At 31.8% G+C, this 15,615-nt stretch overlaps 1 protein-coding gene across 1 annotated transcript in view; it reads left to right on the top strand.

The window, feature by feature from the left end:
- Nucleotides 1–15,615, top strand: part of LOC114331068 (prolyl endopeptidase FAP) — a 413,168-nt gene that overhangs the window by 169,790 nt on the left and 227,763 nt on the right. The window contains exon 3 of the mRNA XM_050644934.1: nucleotides 6,169–6,380. Within this exon, the coding sequence (XP_050500891.1) occupies nucleotides 6,169–6,380 (212 nt within the window). The remainder of the gene's footprint in view (nucleotides 1–6,168; nucleotides 6,381–15,615) is intronic.

The following is a 15,615-nucleotide window of genomic DNA, read 5'->3' as shown; positions in this document are numbered from 1 at the left end:
CACGTTTCTCGAGATATCTTGAGATAAAAAAAAGGTATCGACATGCGGTTTTCGCTATTCTATTGCTAATTTAATCTAATTTTATAAAGTATGATTAAAAATGCATACTTGTATTTAATATTTTCCAAAGAAAACTAGATTTCTGAAAAAAATTAAATAACGCCTCCCAGCTGGCTTATTACTTATTATGATGGTTAAAACTTATCACGCTTACATTGAAGAAAAACATCTGTCTTCAACAAGACCCAGTTTTCAAAATTTGATTTAGCAGAACCGGACTTACAGCCATTTTTCATAACAAGGTTCCCACTCACCCCCACCTCTTATTTGCAAAGGTAGAGTTAAACTTGTTAAATCAAATACGCGCAGAATTTGATGAAGAATACAATAATCGGATTTCCAGTGCCCCTTCATTAGGAAAATTTTGTAAAATTTAGATTTTTTTATTTTTGATATCCAATTACGCCCTCTAGCGGTGGACCCACAATTATGAAAATAATTTCCAGGCTTTTCCTGAGGCAACTTTTATTATAAAATTTTTTATTTCAAAGCTCTACTATAAACGGTTCCTGAGATACGGCCGAGAGCCATCCTTATTGGGACACCCGGTACATTTAACTGTTGCGGTTGTTGTGTATGCGCCTCGTAGAAAATCCTGGGGTTTTAATCAGACCAATAATGACAATTGTGATGATTCACATTTCTCTTGTCTTATAAATTGTAAATCATATACAGAACAGGTATATTACCTAAAGAATGGCTTCTATTAACATTCGTTATTATACCGAAAAAGAGAAACGCCAGAAAATGTTGCGAGCACCGTACCATCAGTCTATTAGTCTAATGTGCCACATACTCAAAGTAATGGCCATTCCACAAACATACGCCTGTTTTGGATTACTTCGACAACGAATATTTTACTGTGCAACACAAGAAGTACGAAAGTAAATGGCGCTAGTAATTATTCCAATAAACAAAAATGTAATTTGCAATTTACTTTCGTTCTTCTTATTTTGCACAGTAAAATATTCGTTGTCGAAGAAATCCAAAACAGGCGTATGTTCGTGGAATGGCCCATATTTCTAAAGATTCTTCATCGTAGAATATACAAAAAGTTAGAACAAGACATTGGACAAACTCAGTTCGGATTTAGAAATGCTCAAGAAACCAAAGAAGCATTATTTGCAGTAAATGTGCTAATACAGATATGTTTAGATGTAAACCAGGACATCTATGTCTGCTTCCTAGATTATAACAAGGCATTCGATACGGTGAAACATAATCCGTTAATATAACTACTGACAACAAAAAACATCGACACACGGGATATAAGAATAGTAAATAATCTGTCTTATGAACAAAAAGCTGTTATAAGAAAAAATAATTTAAACACCAATAAAATAAAAATCAAAAAAGGCGTTAGACAAGCCTGTGTCTTGTCGTCATCACTGTTTAATGCATACTCAGAAAAAATATTCAGAAAAACATTAGAAGATGAAGTAGCAGGCATAAAAATAAATGGCCTACCCATATGTGAAATTAGACACGCCGATAACACAATAACAATAGCAGAAACTATTACACTGAAGACGTCTGGAGAGACCGAAACAGACATATGGGGATGGTGGACCACCTCCGAATCGAAGGAAAACACGTCTTTCACGATTACCATTTCATTTACAAAAAAATTACATCCATCGAAAAAAGAAATACTAAAGCAAAACTATGGAACGGTTACTGCTCGCTCACAGATTATTTCACAAAACTGTAAGGCGCCAGCGCGCGGTGGTCAGAATCATACTTATTAAGTTCCTGCCTAATGAGTATATTTTGTAATTAGTCCAGAGAAATAAGGTTTTTCTCGTGACACATCACCCTCCAGGCCGAAACCAAATTTTTTGAGTAGTACGGACATCTATATTATTAACCTATATGTTTCCTGCAGCCGATTTTGATGATATACATAGTTATAAACAAATGAAGATCGAAAAACGGTAAATTATCGCTTTTTTCGTCTATTACCAAAAAGTTAAGCACTTTAAACAAATTTGAGAGTAAGAAACTCATAAATCGTATAAAAAACTTCAACATGGCATTCGCTGAATATGTACAACCTTATTGGTTGCTTAGAAAATTGCAAAATAAATCATAAATATTGAATTTTCATAAATATTCGTAACTTAGGTAAAAATTAACTTAGAATCTTCTTATTACCCGGAATGCCGAGACTTCTTGTACTTAAATTATATTTTAAATTTCAAAGCAATTGGTCAAATAGTTTAAAAGTTATATAATTTATTTTTCCCAAATTCATTTTTTTTGCAACACTATAAGTCAGAAAATTATGAGGTTACAATAATATTTCGGACAGTTTATGAAAGAAGAACATTTATACTATTACCTTAATTAAAAATAAATGATAAAAAATAATTTTAAACAGTGTAAAACTATTTTGCAAAAACATGTCCATTTTTTGCTTACTTATAAACAATTAGAATAACTTTTTAACCGTTACCCGTAGAAAAATTATTTTTTCATATTTAGAAAGAAAAACAACTGTTCTAGGACATTTAGGAACAAAGTTAGCCCCCCCATTTTTTTAATTTACATGTTTTTGCAAAATTATTTTGCAATATCTATAATTATTTTTTGTCATTTTTTTTTAAATTAAATTAATACTGTAAATTTTCTTCTTTCATAAACTATCCAAAATATTACTGTAACTTCATCATTTTCTGACTTACAGTGTTGCAAAAAAAATTAATTTTGGATAAACAAATTAAATAACTTTTAAACTATTTGACCAATTGCTTTGGAATTTAGAGTGTAATTTAAGCACCATAAGTCTCAGCATTCCATGTAATAAGAAGGTTCTAAGTTAATTTTTACATAAGTTATGAATATTTATAGAAACTCAAAATTTATGATTTATTTGGCAATTTTCTATGTAACCAATAAGGATAGACATATTCAGCGAACGCCATATTGAAGTTTTTTATACGGTTTATGAGTTTATTACTCTCAAATTTGTTTAAAATGCCCAATTTTTTAGTAAGAGACGAAAAAAGCGAAAATTTACGGTTTTTTGATCTTCATTTGTTTATAACTATGTATATCATCAAAATCGGCTGCAGGAAACATATAGGTTATTATTATAGATGACCATATTACTCGAAAAATTTGGTTTCAGCCTGGAGGGGGATGTGTCACCAACACGATATTTTTTTCCTTATTTCTCTGAACTAAATACATGATGTTCAATATCATTTTATTTATATTTTATTAGTGTTCTTATGGAGATATTATTTCTATATTTAAATTTGTTTTTACTAAATCAATTCTGGTTCTAAATGTTCGTCGAAACATAAGTTCAGCAGGACTATTCCCAGTACTGCTATTTGGTGTTTTCCTGTACTGCATTAGTAATCTGGCAAGTTTAACATTTACTTCACCAGATTCGTCAATCATGGCTCGCAGCTTACTCTTTTCAAAACCATTGCTCCATATCACCCAGCGTTGAATGGACAAGCTCAGCGTTACGTTCAAATTTTGAAAAGAAAGCTGCGAGCCATGATGGACGAATCTAGTGAATTAAGTGTTAAACTTGCCAGATTACTAATGCAGTACAGGAAAACACCAAATAGCAGTACTGGGAATAGTCCTGCTGAACTTATGTGTCGACCAACATTTAGAACCAGAATTGATTTAGTAAAAACAAGTTTAAATATAGAAACAACAAATTTTTCAAAAATAAACAGTAATTTTTTTCAAATTGGAGATACAGTTCAAGCAAGATTTTATGATGGCAACATAAAATATCTGGAAGAAAGGGACAATTACATTATGAAATATTAACGGATGAACAAAAAATCCTGAGGCATGTTGATCAGTTACGTCCAACACGGTATGCTGAACAAAAAGGTTCTATAACCTCTATCGCTCACAGGATTATTATAGCAACAATTCAAATCAGTCCGGAATGGAATAAAATAAACCATAACAATAAATTTTCCAAGACTAAAGATTAATGCTAACAACTAATACAGTGAGTCTGTAATTTGGAATAAATTCGATATCTCAAATATTAATCCTTTTTTTGAAAAATGCTCAGACCCGTCGATTAGTATTTAAAATTGTCCTTTTTGACATATAATAATTATGTATACAGGGTGACCCAATTTAGAGATATGACGTCATCGTTGATTTTATTAAATGGCAACACTGTCATTTTGATAGGGTGTGTAAAGCTATACTTAACTGCAAAATATCAAATTTTTATTCTCTACCATTTACAAGATAATAAAAAATAACAAAGTTATGTCTCTAATTTGGAATAAATTCAATAATTCAAATAATAATTATTTTTTTGAAAAATGCTCAGACCCGTCGATTAGTATTTCAAATTGTCATTTTTGACATACAATAATAATGTATACAGGGTGTTCCAATTTAGAGGGTATGACGTCATCGTCGAGCTTCTTAACCCGGCACCTGCCACGTGGCTTTGCAAGACGTCAACTGCCACGTGGGATGCTCACAGCAACCCTTAAAATTTTTCTATGATCTAATTTTTTATAAACAAAATAATATGTTGAGTTACAGAAGAATATAAAAAAACATGTTTTGTTAACTTATTAGCTACCTACTAATATATTATATAAAAGTTAAAAAATAAAATTAAAAAGATGTTGTAAGCAAATTAGCAAGTACCTACCAACCCATAATAAATGAAGTGAAGTAAAATATCTAAAAAAATTAAGTCTTATTGGGTATAGAGACTATATTAATAAATTAAATCAGTTATTTCAATAAAAAAATGTAAATCTGACTTCTTTATCCAAAACACAAAAAAAGTTTAAAATTTAAACTGCCAGATGATGACACCTCAATTCGACTTTAGAGCTACAAGTTCAGAATGACACTAAATAACCACTTCAAATGCAAACAGATCTATGCTATATAATATTATCGAAAGCTAATATGACGCACAGCACGGTTAACAAACTTGAAATACCAAATATTTGATGAAAATATTTGTTATGGGGTGCTGGTAGCACCCCACGTGGCAGGTGCCGGATTAAATTGCAACAGTGTCATTTTGATAGCTATTTTGATAGGGTGTGTAAAGTTATACATAACTGCAAAATTTCAAATTTTATTCCCTACCATTTACAAGATAATAAAAAATAACAAAGTTATGAAAAACAAGTAATCAAATAATAATTAAATTTAATTATTTCAATTAAGCAAATCCTCATTATGTTGCCCTCAATTATTGTCAAATAGGCAATGGGCAACAGTATGAACATTTGCTTAATTGAAATAATTAAATTCAATTATTATTTGATTACTTGTTTTTCATAACTGTTATTTTTTATTATCTTGTAAATAGTAGGAAATAAAAATTTTAAATTTTGCAGTTATGTATAACTTTACACGCCCTATTAAAATAGCTATCAAAATGAAAGTGTTGCCATTTAATAAAATCAACGATGACGTCATATCTCTAAATTGGGACACCCTGTATACATTATTATTGCATATCAAAAATGACAATTTGAAATACTAATCGACGGGACTGAGCATTTTTCAAAAAATAAAACAATTAGAATTTAAATAATTTAAATTCTAATTGTTTTATTTTTTTGAATTGAATTTATTCCAAATTACAGACATAACTTTATTTTTTATTATCTTGTGTAAATGGCAGAGAATAAAATTTTTATATTTTGCAGTTATGTATAACTTTACACACCCTATCAAAACAGCTATCAAAATGACAGTGTTGCCATTTTTAAGAAAATCAACGGTGAACACCCTGTATACATTATTATATGTAAAAAAGGACAATTTGAAATACTAATCGACGGGTCTGAGCAATTTTCAAAAAAACAATTAGTATTTGAGATATTGAATTTATTCCAAATTACAGAGTCACTCTGTATAAATATTATTATAATATTTTGCTGACAAGGATATCTGTGGGAAGATAGCCAGAAAAAAGTGCAGGAGAAGAAAACAATAATTAAACTGTTCTACTTCATCTTAAAGAATTAGTCACAAATCTAACTAAAATTTGTTTAACATTTTTTTACAATAATTATTGTTAATAAAAATATACAATTTATTTTGTTGTTAGCAAAATTTTAACTTTTTCTTTTGTTTAAGGAATGACTTTCCATTGCGCCCTATACCAGAAGATGACGACCATCCTTTTTTACTCCTTGCACAATGGGCACCCAAAGGTCACGCTCTGGTTATGGTTCAAGACTACAATATTTTTTATAGAAAAACGCCAACGTCACATACTGGATATAGAGTGACTCATACAGCTGTACCAGGTGTAGTTAGCCATGGGGTACCTGATTGGTTGTACGAAGGTCAGTCGTTTATTTTCTTTGCCATTATGTATAATATTGTTAAAATGAATGTTGTGTAAGCAGTTTGTTTTTCTTCTTCTTTAAGTTTAATCTTCTATCGAAGGTTGGAAATCATCATGGCAATGAGGACCCTGTTGACTGCCGCTCTAAATAGCTCTGACTACTGCATTCAAACCATTCCCTTAAGTTCTTAAGCCAGGATGTTCTTCGCCTTCCCACATTTCGCTTTATCGAACTTTGTTTTGCATAGTAAGTTGTTATAATGAGTATTTTTGACCTCTCATCACATGTCCTAAGTACTTTAGTTTTCGTCTCTTGGTAGTCAATAAAATTATTTCTTCTTAAAAAAAATGGTATAAATTTTTATTTTTATTCCTTCTTCATTTCGTATCCTTCCAGCTACTAACAGGTTTGACATTCTTTGAATCCATGATATTCGTAGAATTCGTCTGTATTACCAAAATTTAAAGGCGGTTAACTTATTTAGATGAATCTGTTTTAGTGTCCACGCTTCCAAGCCATAAAGAAGAGTAGAACATAAGCACCTCCTAAGCATGCTTAGACGTAGTTCTAACCTTTTATCTTGACAAAAAAGAAACTTCTTAAGTCTAATGAAAGATGCACGTGCGATTTCAATATGTCCCTTATAGTCCAATTAATGAAGTTTAAAATAGGACAAAACCTCGCAATTTTTACAGAATGGATCGATTTGCTTGAAAATTTGAGAATAAGTAGTGGATAGTCCAAAGATCAAAATCTATATGATGCCGAAAGGTGCTGATGCCGAAAATAGACCGGAAAACTATGCATTTTTCGAGGTCAACTTGTTCAATCTAATTTAAAGCATTTAAAAATATCTATCCGCAGAAATAAAAGAAGTCTCTAGCTCAAAAATTAAGTGACTTAATAAAAAGAATGTCAGTCCCTATTTTTCAGTGAAAAAGTGATCGGAAGCAGCCCCCTAACCACCACCCTAATTAAAATTATTCATTGATCTTATTTGGTCTTCTTTATTTATGTATTATTAATAGGTTCTAGAAGTTTGACAGGCTTAGAATGATTAGTTTTAAAAAAAAATAGAGTTAAAAGCGAATAACAATTTTTTGGAGTTTAGTAAAAAATGCCCATTTCTTTAGAATAGAAAGATTAGCATCAGAGATACGAAAAATGTTTAAATACGAAACTGTAGCTTAATTAATTACCAAGAACCTGTTATGCAAAAAAAATTTTCTACGGCAAAAATTGAGTGAGCTATTGACAATTAAACCTTGTAATAACATGCAAAAACTACCTTTTCCAACCCTTTGAAAGTCACCCCTTTTAGGGACTGAGGACTTTAAAAGAATTTAATACTAAAAGCCCTATAGATCTTGTAAAAACCTAAAAAATTCTGTTTTACGAAGCTTTTAAAGATAAAAAATAAAAAGTTACGGTTAAAAAACCAATATATTTTTTTGAAAAAAAAAAAAAGGAAGCATCCAAAAGAAAAGGCAAACTAATCCCATTGGAAGCAGGATAATGTAAGTTAGAGGTATTTTTAGTCATTGTCCTTATTTAGTTTCCTTTATTTATGTATTATTAATAGATTCTACAAGTTTGACTGGCTTAGAATAATTAGTTTTTAAAAAACTGGAGTTTTAAACGAATAACGAATTTTTGTAGTTTGGTAAAAAATGCCATTTTCCTCAGAATAGAAAGATTGGCATCAGATATACGAAAAAATATTTAAATATGAAATTGAAGGTTATTTAATTCTCAAGAACTTGGTTTAACAAAAATTTTTTATGGCAAAAATGGAGTGAATAGTAAATTAATTATATCGAGAAACATTGATTTTTCGATATAAAACTAACACTTTCGATAGCGAATAAATCGAAAACTATTAATTTTATCAAAAAAGTGTATAGAACACTTTTTGCTTAGAATGAATGTTTTTATCAACTTTTGTGGTCAAAATATAATAAAAAATTTCCACCCCCGAGATGGAGTGGCAACCACCCCCATGGTAAAAGCGCCATTCGGCATCATATAGATTTTGATCCTTGGACTATCCACGACTTATTCTCAAATTTTCACGCGAATCGATCCATTCTGTAAAAATTGCGAGGTGAAAAGCTTCGGTTCCTGGACTATTAATTATTTCTGTCGTTTAGTCTGCATTTGATGTTATTCATGTTCAAGTATTAATTGCTATTCACACTCTGCATTACAATATCTTGAATAATCAATTGGATGTTTGCATTTGTTAGTTTAATTATCTGCAGTTTGTTCACATCCTTCTATTTTTCAGGCTTAACAGGGATTAGGATTGCAAATTCATTTGGTACAAATGAAAAGTGTTTCTATTTTTAATAATAATTGGTTTAAAAGATCCTAAATCATTCGTGTATGTTGTTTTGCACCTAAGAACATCATAATATTGTTTTTTTTTAGAAAAATCATACTATTTACCGCAACAAATTGAAAATGTAATTAAGAGGGCTTCTTTAAATTGACAAGTGAATATTTAAAATCGAACACTGGAACATTGTCCGACAAGTTTTAACATTACGTGTTTGAAGAAAATGTATGTTTTCTTGTGGTTGCAAAAACCATTCTTCTTCTTCTTTAAGTACCGTGCCCAAATTTTTAGGCGTGGGTACCTTCCATAACAATTTGCCGATATCGTTCTCGATCTTGTGCGGCATGTAACAATTGATCTGCTGATAAGCCAGTCCATTGACGAAGGTTTCGGAGCCATGAATATTTCTTTCGACCAATTCCTCTTTTTCCGTCGATCTTTTCATTGAGTATAAACTGCAGCATCCTGTATCTGCTACCTCTCATTATATGCCCCAGATATTCAAGTTTTCTCTTTTTTATCATCTTCATTAAGTCACCTTCGCCTTGACCTACTCTGTTTAAGACTTCTCTGTTTGAAATGCGTTGAACCCAAGATATTCTGAGCATTCTACGATACGACCACATCTCAAATGCTTCTAATTTGTTCAATATGTTAACCTTCATGATCCAGGTTTCACATCCATATAGTAATACAGCATACACATAACATTTTAGGAACTTGATTCTTAGTTGTAAGTTCAGCTGAGAGTTGCTCAGAATAGATCTAAGTTTCATAAATGTTCCTCTTGCAATTTCTATACGAGTTTTAATTTCTTCATCCGGATTTAGTGTCTCGTTTATCCATCATCCTTGGTATTTAAAATGGTTAACTTTTGTTATTGATTCATCACTGACAATTAGTTGCATAGGGCCGACGTCTTGTTTACTAACCACAAGTAACTTTGTCTTTCTTGCATTTATGTTAAGTCCGTTATTGGAGCATTCTCTAGTGACTCGATCAATAAGGAATTGAAGATCTTCGATATTTTCAGCCATGATCGCGGTGTCGTCTGCATATCTGATGTTGTTAATAGTTTCTCCCCCGATTCGAACTCCACATTGTCCTTCCAAGGCTTCATTAAAAATTATTTCTGAGTATACGTTAAACAAAGTAGGGGATAACACACAACCCTGTCTGACACCTCTTTGAATGCAAATTTTGTCTGTTTCTTTGCCGTCTACCAGAACAGAAGCTTCTTGATTCCAATATAGATATTGTAAAAGTCTCAGATCTTTATCATCTATTCCAATCATTTCTAGATATTCAAACAACCTATCATGTTGAACTCTATCAAACGCCTTCTCAAAATCTATAAAGCAGACGTAAATTGGTTTCTGTACTTCCCATGATCGTTGAAGTAATGTTAACATTGAGAACAAAGCTTCACTTGTTCCCAATCCTTCTCTGAAACCGAATTGTTTGTTTCCCATTGTCTCTTCACATTTCTGCTTGATTCTATTAAGAATTATCTTAAGAAGTAGCTTGAGAGAGTGGCTCATGAGACTAATTAGTCTAAAGTCTTTACATGATGATGTATTAGGTTTTTTTGGGAGTGGAATAAATGTAGACTCCAACCATATCTGTGGCATCATTCCAGTCTCGTATATATGGTTATAAATGTTTGTTAATTGTGAGACATTGTCGTCATCCAGAAGTTTGAGCCAGTCTCTGAGCATTTTTGCCCTGTTTAATGGCTTTCTCTACTTCCGCTTTTAAAATACTAGGACCAGTATTCGTATACTTTGTGGTGTTAAGTGGTGGCCTCGTATCCAGGAAGAGCTATTTTATATAGTTAGTCCATTCTTCCTTTTTTTCATCCAAGTCGAGAATTATGTTACCTTTGGAGTTTCTCATAAAGTGAGGAGTTCTTTTTCTCTGAGTGTAGGTAATTTCTTTAAGCTTTTTATGTATATTAAACTCGTCATGTTTTCTTTGTAGTTCTTCCATTTCACGACATCTTTGTTCCATCCAGTCCTCTTTTTCTCGCTTAACCTCGTATCTTATTTGTCGATATATCTCTCTATACCGAATCTCGTCTTTGTTTTTCCAATTTCTTCTTTGTTGAATAAGGTCTAGTATTTTATCGGTCATCCAATCCTTTCTCTTTATTGGGTCTTTTTCTGGTTTCAAAACTTCGTTTGCTATGGTGACCCTATCAGGTGGAATATATGATTGATCAACGACTGGGAATATTAACTCCAAAGGTGTAATGAATTTAGGAAATTTTGCTTTGAATGTATTTTTTATAATATGCATTGTAAATTCATATTACATATCCATAGATTTATGTCCTTCATAACTTTTCCTCCATAACACTAAGATTGGGTATCATGGGATTCGACGGATATTATTTTGAATACAGTTTCTCTTCTTTTTCTTAAAGTGCCTATTCGTTCCGGATATTGGCGATTATCATGGCTATCTTAACTATGTTTACCGCAGTGCTGAACAGTTCAACGGTAGTCGTGTTATACCAGTTTCGTAAATTTCGAAGCCAGGAAATGTGTCTTCTTCCCGGTGACCGGGATCCGGTCCTCTTTTACCATTTTACCTTCCCTTGGAGAATCAGTTGGTGAAGGCCGTAACGTTCTTGATTTCTCATTACACATGTCCTAGATATTCTAATTTTTTAGTTTTGACGGTCATGAGAATTTAACACTCTTTCTCCATTATACGCAGGACTTCCACATTAGTAATTCGATCAACTCAGGATATACGTAAGATGCGCCTATAACACCACATTTCGAAAGCTTTAAGCCGATTTATGGATGCAATAATTAGTGTCCAAGTATTTTTTTTAATGATTTGTCTCGACTGCTGAAAATGGGTCTCATTCTAACGTATGTTGCTTTTGCTTTTATTATTCGCTATTTAATTTCTGTTAAGTGGTTCCATTAGCTATTTAAATTGGGGTCCAGATATGTCTTTTGCTCGACTATTTCGATATTCTGTTGGTTGATTGTAAGTTGAGCGTTTAGTATTGTTTTTTTACTAATTGTCATAAATTTTGTCTTCTTTGTGTTAAGAGCTAGTCCGTATCTGTTGCTGACTTCTGTTATACGTTTTGTTAATATCTGTAAATCATTCAGATTATCGGCAAAACCTATGTGTCATCTGCTCTGCATAACTGATGTTATTCAACCATTCACCGTTTATTAATATTCCTTTCGCACAACCGTCTAAAGCTTCCTTAAATACCCATTTAGAATAAATATTAAATAGTAGTGGATATAAAATACAGCCCTGTCGTACTGTATTAATTTTTCTTTTTAAATGTTCAGTTTGACTTAGTATCACTACCGCGACACTTTTAAGGTACTTTTCAATTAGCTTGGTGTTTTATTTGCATACAATATTTACTCTAAATTTTAAAATCTCAAGAATATCTCAGAAAGTTTTGCTCATACACAATTATTACACTTAATTAACTCACTACTTACAATTATTTCAGCACGCAGAATATACATATATGGAATGACAAACGTTTTGATACGAATAAAGTTGTCTAATGGTACAGTGAACACACTATACGAATAAATAGTTGGCATCAAAAAACAAAAAAAAATGAATAAAGCGACTTTGGTTTTGGAACGTAATATGAGCGTGGGAGAGCACTGTTATGGACAAATAATAGAAATATGACAAAGTAGATCAGTTGGTAAAACACAGCATTTTCAGTGGCGAGGAAGAATTGAATGATATTAGATAATGCGTAACCATAAGTAAAGCCGGGTTACATGATAACTGGAAATTTCAGTGATTATTTTTTAATGATTTTAACTTCCAATCGTATAGTAAGATTTTTGATCACGGTTTTAATTCTGTCCAATCAGATTATTATTTCGTCGTTAATTTTCTAGTGTAGAAAATTACAGTGAGAATTTTTTTAAGTAGAATGTTTCTGTTTAGTTTATTAGTTTTACTTCTTTGAGTAACTAGGTCCATTTTCCATTGGAATTTACCAGCTGAACAGAAGGGGTCCTGAATTGTAAGTTTTTTGAATTCTCTCTTGTTTTCTTTGCTTCAGCATCCATCTGGCTTGCAATTTTTGAAAGCCATGGAGGTGTTACCAGGAAAATGTTCCAATAAGTTTTCAATTAAATATATTTTGGGAATATTTTTAATAATTTTTAATGTTTTTAATATTTCTATTAGGTTGAAAACTTTAAAATTTTGACTTTCAGTTACCAGATGTCGTTAGACACCTACTCCATAAACGTCAGTTGCAATGCGGTGATAAGCTCTCAGAGTTTCGTCACTTGGGGCAGAGAGCAGCAAACCTACGCCTCTCTGATGGTGACTCCAAATAAAGTCGAAAATCGTCGATTTAATGGTATACGCTGCGACCTCGTACGTACCCAGTAAGCACAAGTACGTACATAAGACAAACTAAGTACGTACTGATGGGACATAAAGTACGTACAATGCACGTACTTTGCTGTACGAAGTACGTACTTAATACGTACATAAGATGTACATTTTCCAAATTATGGTACATACCTAGTACGTACTGAAGGTACGTACCTAATACGTACTGAAAGTACGTACCTAGTACATACTGAAGGTACGTACCTAGTACGTACTGATGGTACGTACCTAGTAGGTACATATTGAAGGTATGTACGTAGTATATACTATACAGTGATGAGCGCACTAATAACTGGCAAAATAACGCAAAAGGTGGAAAATATATTAAGATAAAAAGAGATGAACCTAGTGGAGGTGTTAAATTTAGCGATAGTAACTTGTAGATTGACGTTATATTGATTGTTTCCCACCTTTAGACGTATCGGACGATTTTGAGAAATGCCACTGCCACAGTGACAGTTTTAGTTGACATATTCCTCTGATACGTCTAAAGGTGGGAAACAATCAATATAATATCAATTTATATGTTACTATCGCTAAATTTAACAACTCTACTAGTTTTATTTCTGTTTAACTCACAATTTAATATGTTTTCCATCTTTTGCGCTATTTTGTCGGTTATTAGCGCGCTCATCACTGTATATACATAATATTATGTACATACTATACACACTTATGATGATTTATGTAAATAAAAGTAAATATAGGTGAATGTATCTTTATTATTTAAACAAAAATAAATTCAATTTTTATTCTGATTCCTTTTCCTTGAAAGTTTTTAAGCGATCCCCGGCTCTCCTCAACCATCGTCGAATTTCTTGCTCCGCCACCTTCTTATCACCAAATTTTTGACTTTTAATTGCCGCTTCTATAAAGAAAGAATATAAGGTTATAAAACTGGATACTTTTGATAAAGAATATTTTATCACAACCATCATCAACTGAAGCATTAATTAACCCATGGAAATACACACATATAAATAAATAATACTGCTAAATGTATGTCTGCCTTGTGTGTCTCCGAAAATCAATTCATTTTTGCAACTGCTCTAAATATTTAGAAATTTAGAAGTGGGTTGTTTTTTACAATAATTTAAAAAAATCTGTTTTAAGACTCATGTCGCTCTAGTACCCTTAACCTTCCGCCGGTAACGTGAATTCTTGTAACATAGTTGGTAACGTCGGTCTACGACACCGACTTTTTTAATAATAAATATCTTAGGTTGTGATTTTGTGTTAATATTTTGATGTGACTAAATGTTTAATATAACTATATTTAAATAACAATATAGTAAGAAATGATCAATATTTATTTATATTCGGGAAAAAAATGCACATTAAAAAAAATGGCTTATTTTAGATAGGTAGTAACATACTTGACAAACAATTTACAAAAACATGTCAAGTTTTTGAATAAAAAGTATCAACAAACATATCGACAAGGGTTGAAATGTCACAAAAAAAAATAAAATTATTCAACAAATGTCCAACACAAACTGAAACTATTGTCCGTTTGTTTCCTCATTTTTTTATACACTCCACTGCACCGCACTGTACGGTTCGGAATTAGCAACAATTTCGTCAAAAAGTTGTTGCAACGTGATTTGTTCTCTTTCATAATCAATATTCATATACAACTCCTAAAATTAACATCTATTATTTAAACTGACTATGCACCAAAAACCACAAAAACTTACCGTTAAGTATAACATAAATGGTAACCTCGGTCTCTCACACCGTCAGGTCAAATAACATATGAACTATCTACACTTGGCCACAGATTTTTCAAGACTAAATAGTGTGATGAGAATTTGAAAGCTACCTGGCCGCGGGGACAAAAAAAAATGCGCATTTGAGTTTTACCGCGAAAAATCCGCTACGTCGGTGTCAGGGACCGTACGTTACCACTCGAAGGTTAAATGGTTTATTTTAAGCCCAATAAATTATAGTGAAATGTATAGTACATATCTTTGTTACATAGTGCATTTAATTATAGTCAAATATAGTTTAAATACAGTCAAATTTATGCAGTGCGCAAATGAAAATTCTTCATGTCATGAAAACAAATCCTATTAGTGTAAACCCCTTCAATGTCACATTTACTGCAAGACATGTAACCAGAATGACCTTTAGTACATGTAATGTATGCTTTAGCAGGAGCATCACAAATAAAACCTTTAATTCTAATAAAATAAGTTCTACTTTTATATTTCATACCATTATTAATTATTTCTATGGCATCTTTTACAAATTTTTCTAAAAATAAATTACAAACATTGGGTTTCTCATAACCGTGATATATACCAACTACATCAACTGGCCCCTGTTTCGGATATAAACTGCATAAAATTGGATACACTTGACTGGATGAACTTTTTGAAAGTGGAAGACCATCTATATTAATTAAAATTTCTACAGTATCAAGACACTCTTTTCCAGAATACTGAGACAGTAGTTTTTGCAAACAATTTCTCAATCCAAAGT

The sequence above is a fragment of the Diabrotica virgifera genome, chromosome 2 (genome assembly GCF_917563875.1).
Source record: "Diabrotica virgifera virgifera chromosome 2, PGI_DIABVI_V3a".
NCBI lineage: Eukaryota > Metazoa > Arthropoda > Insecta > Coleoptera > Chrysomelidae > Diabrotica > Diabrotica virgifera.
Note: the sequence above shows the minus strand (reverse complement) of the source record. Positions and strands in the feature narration are given on the sequence as shown.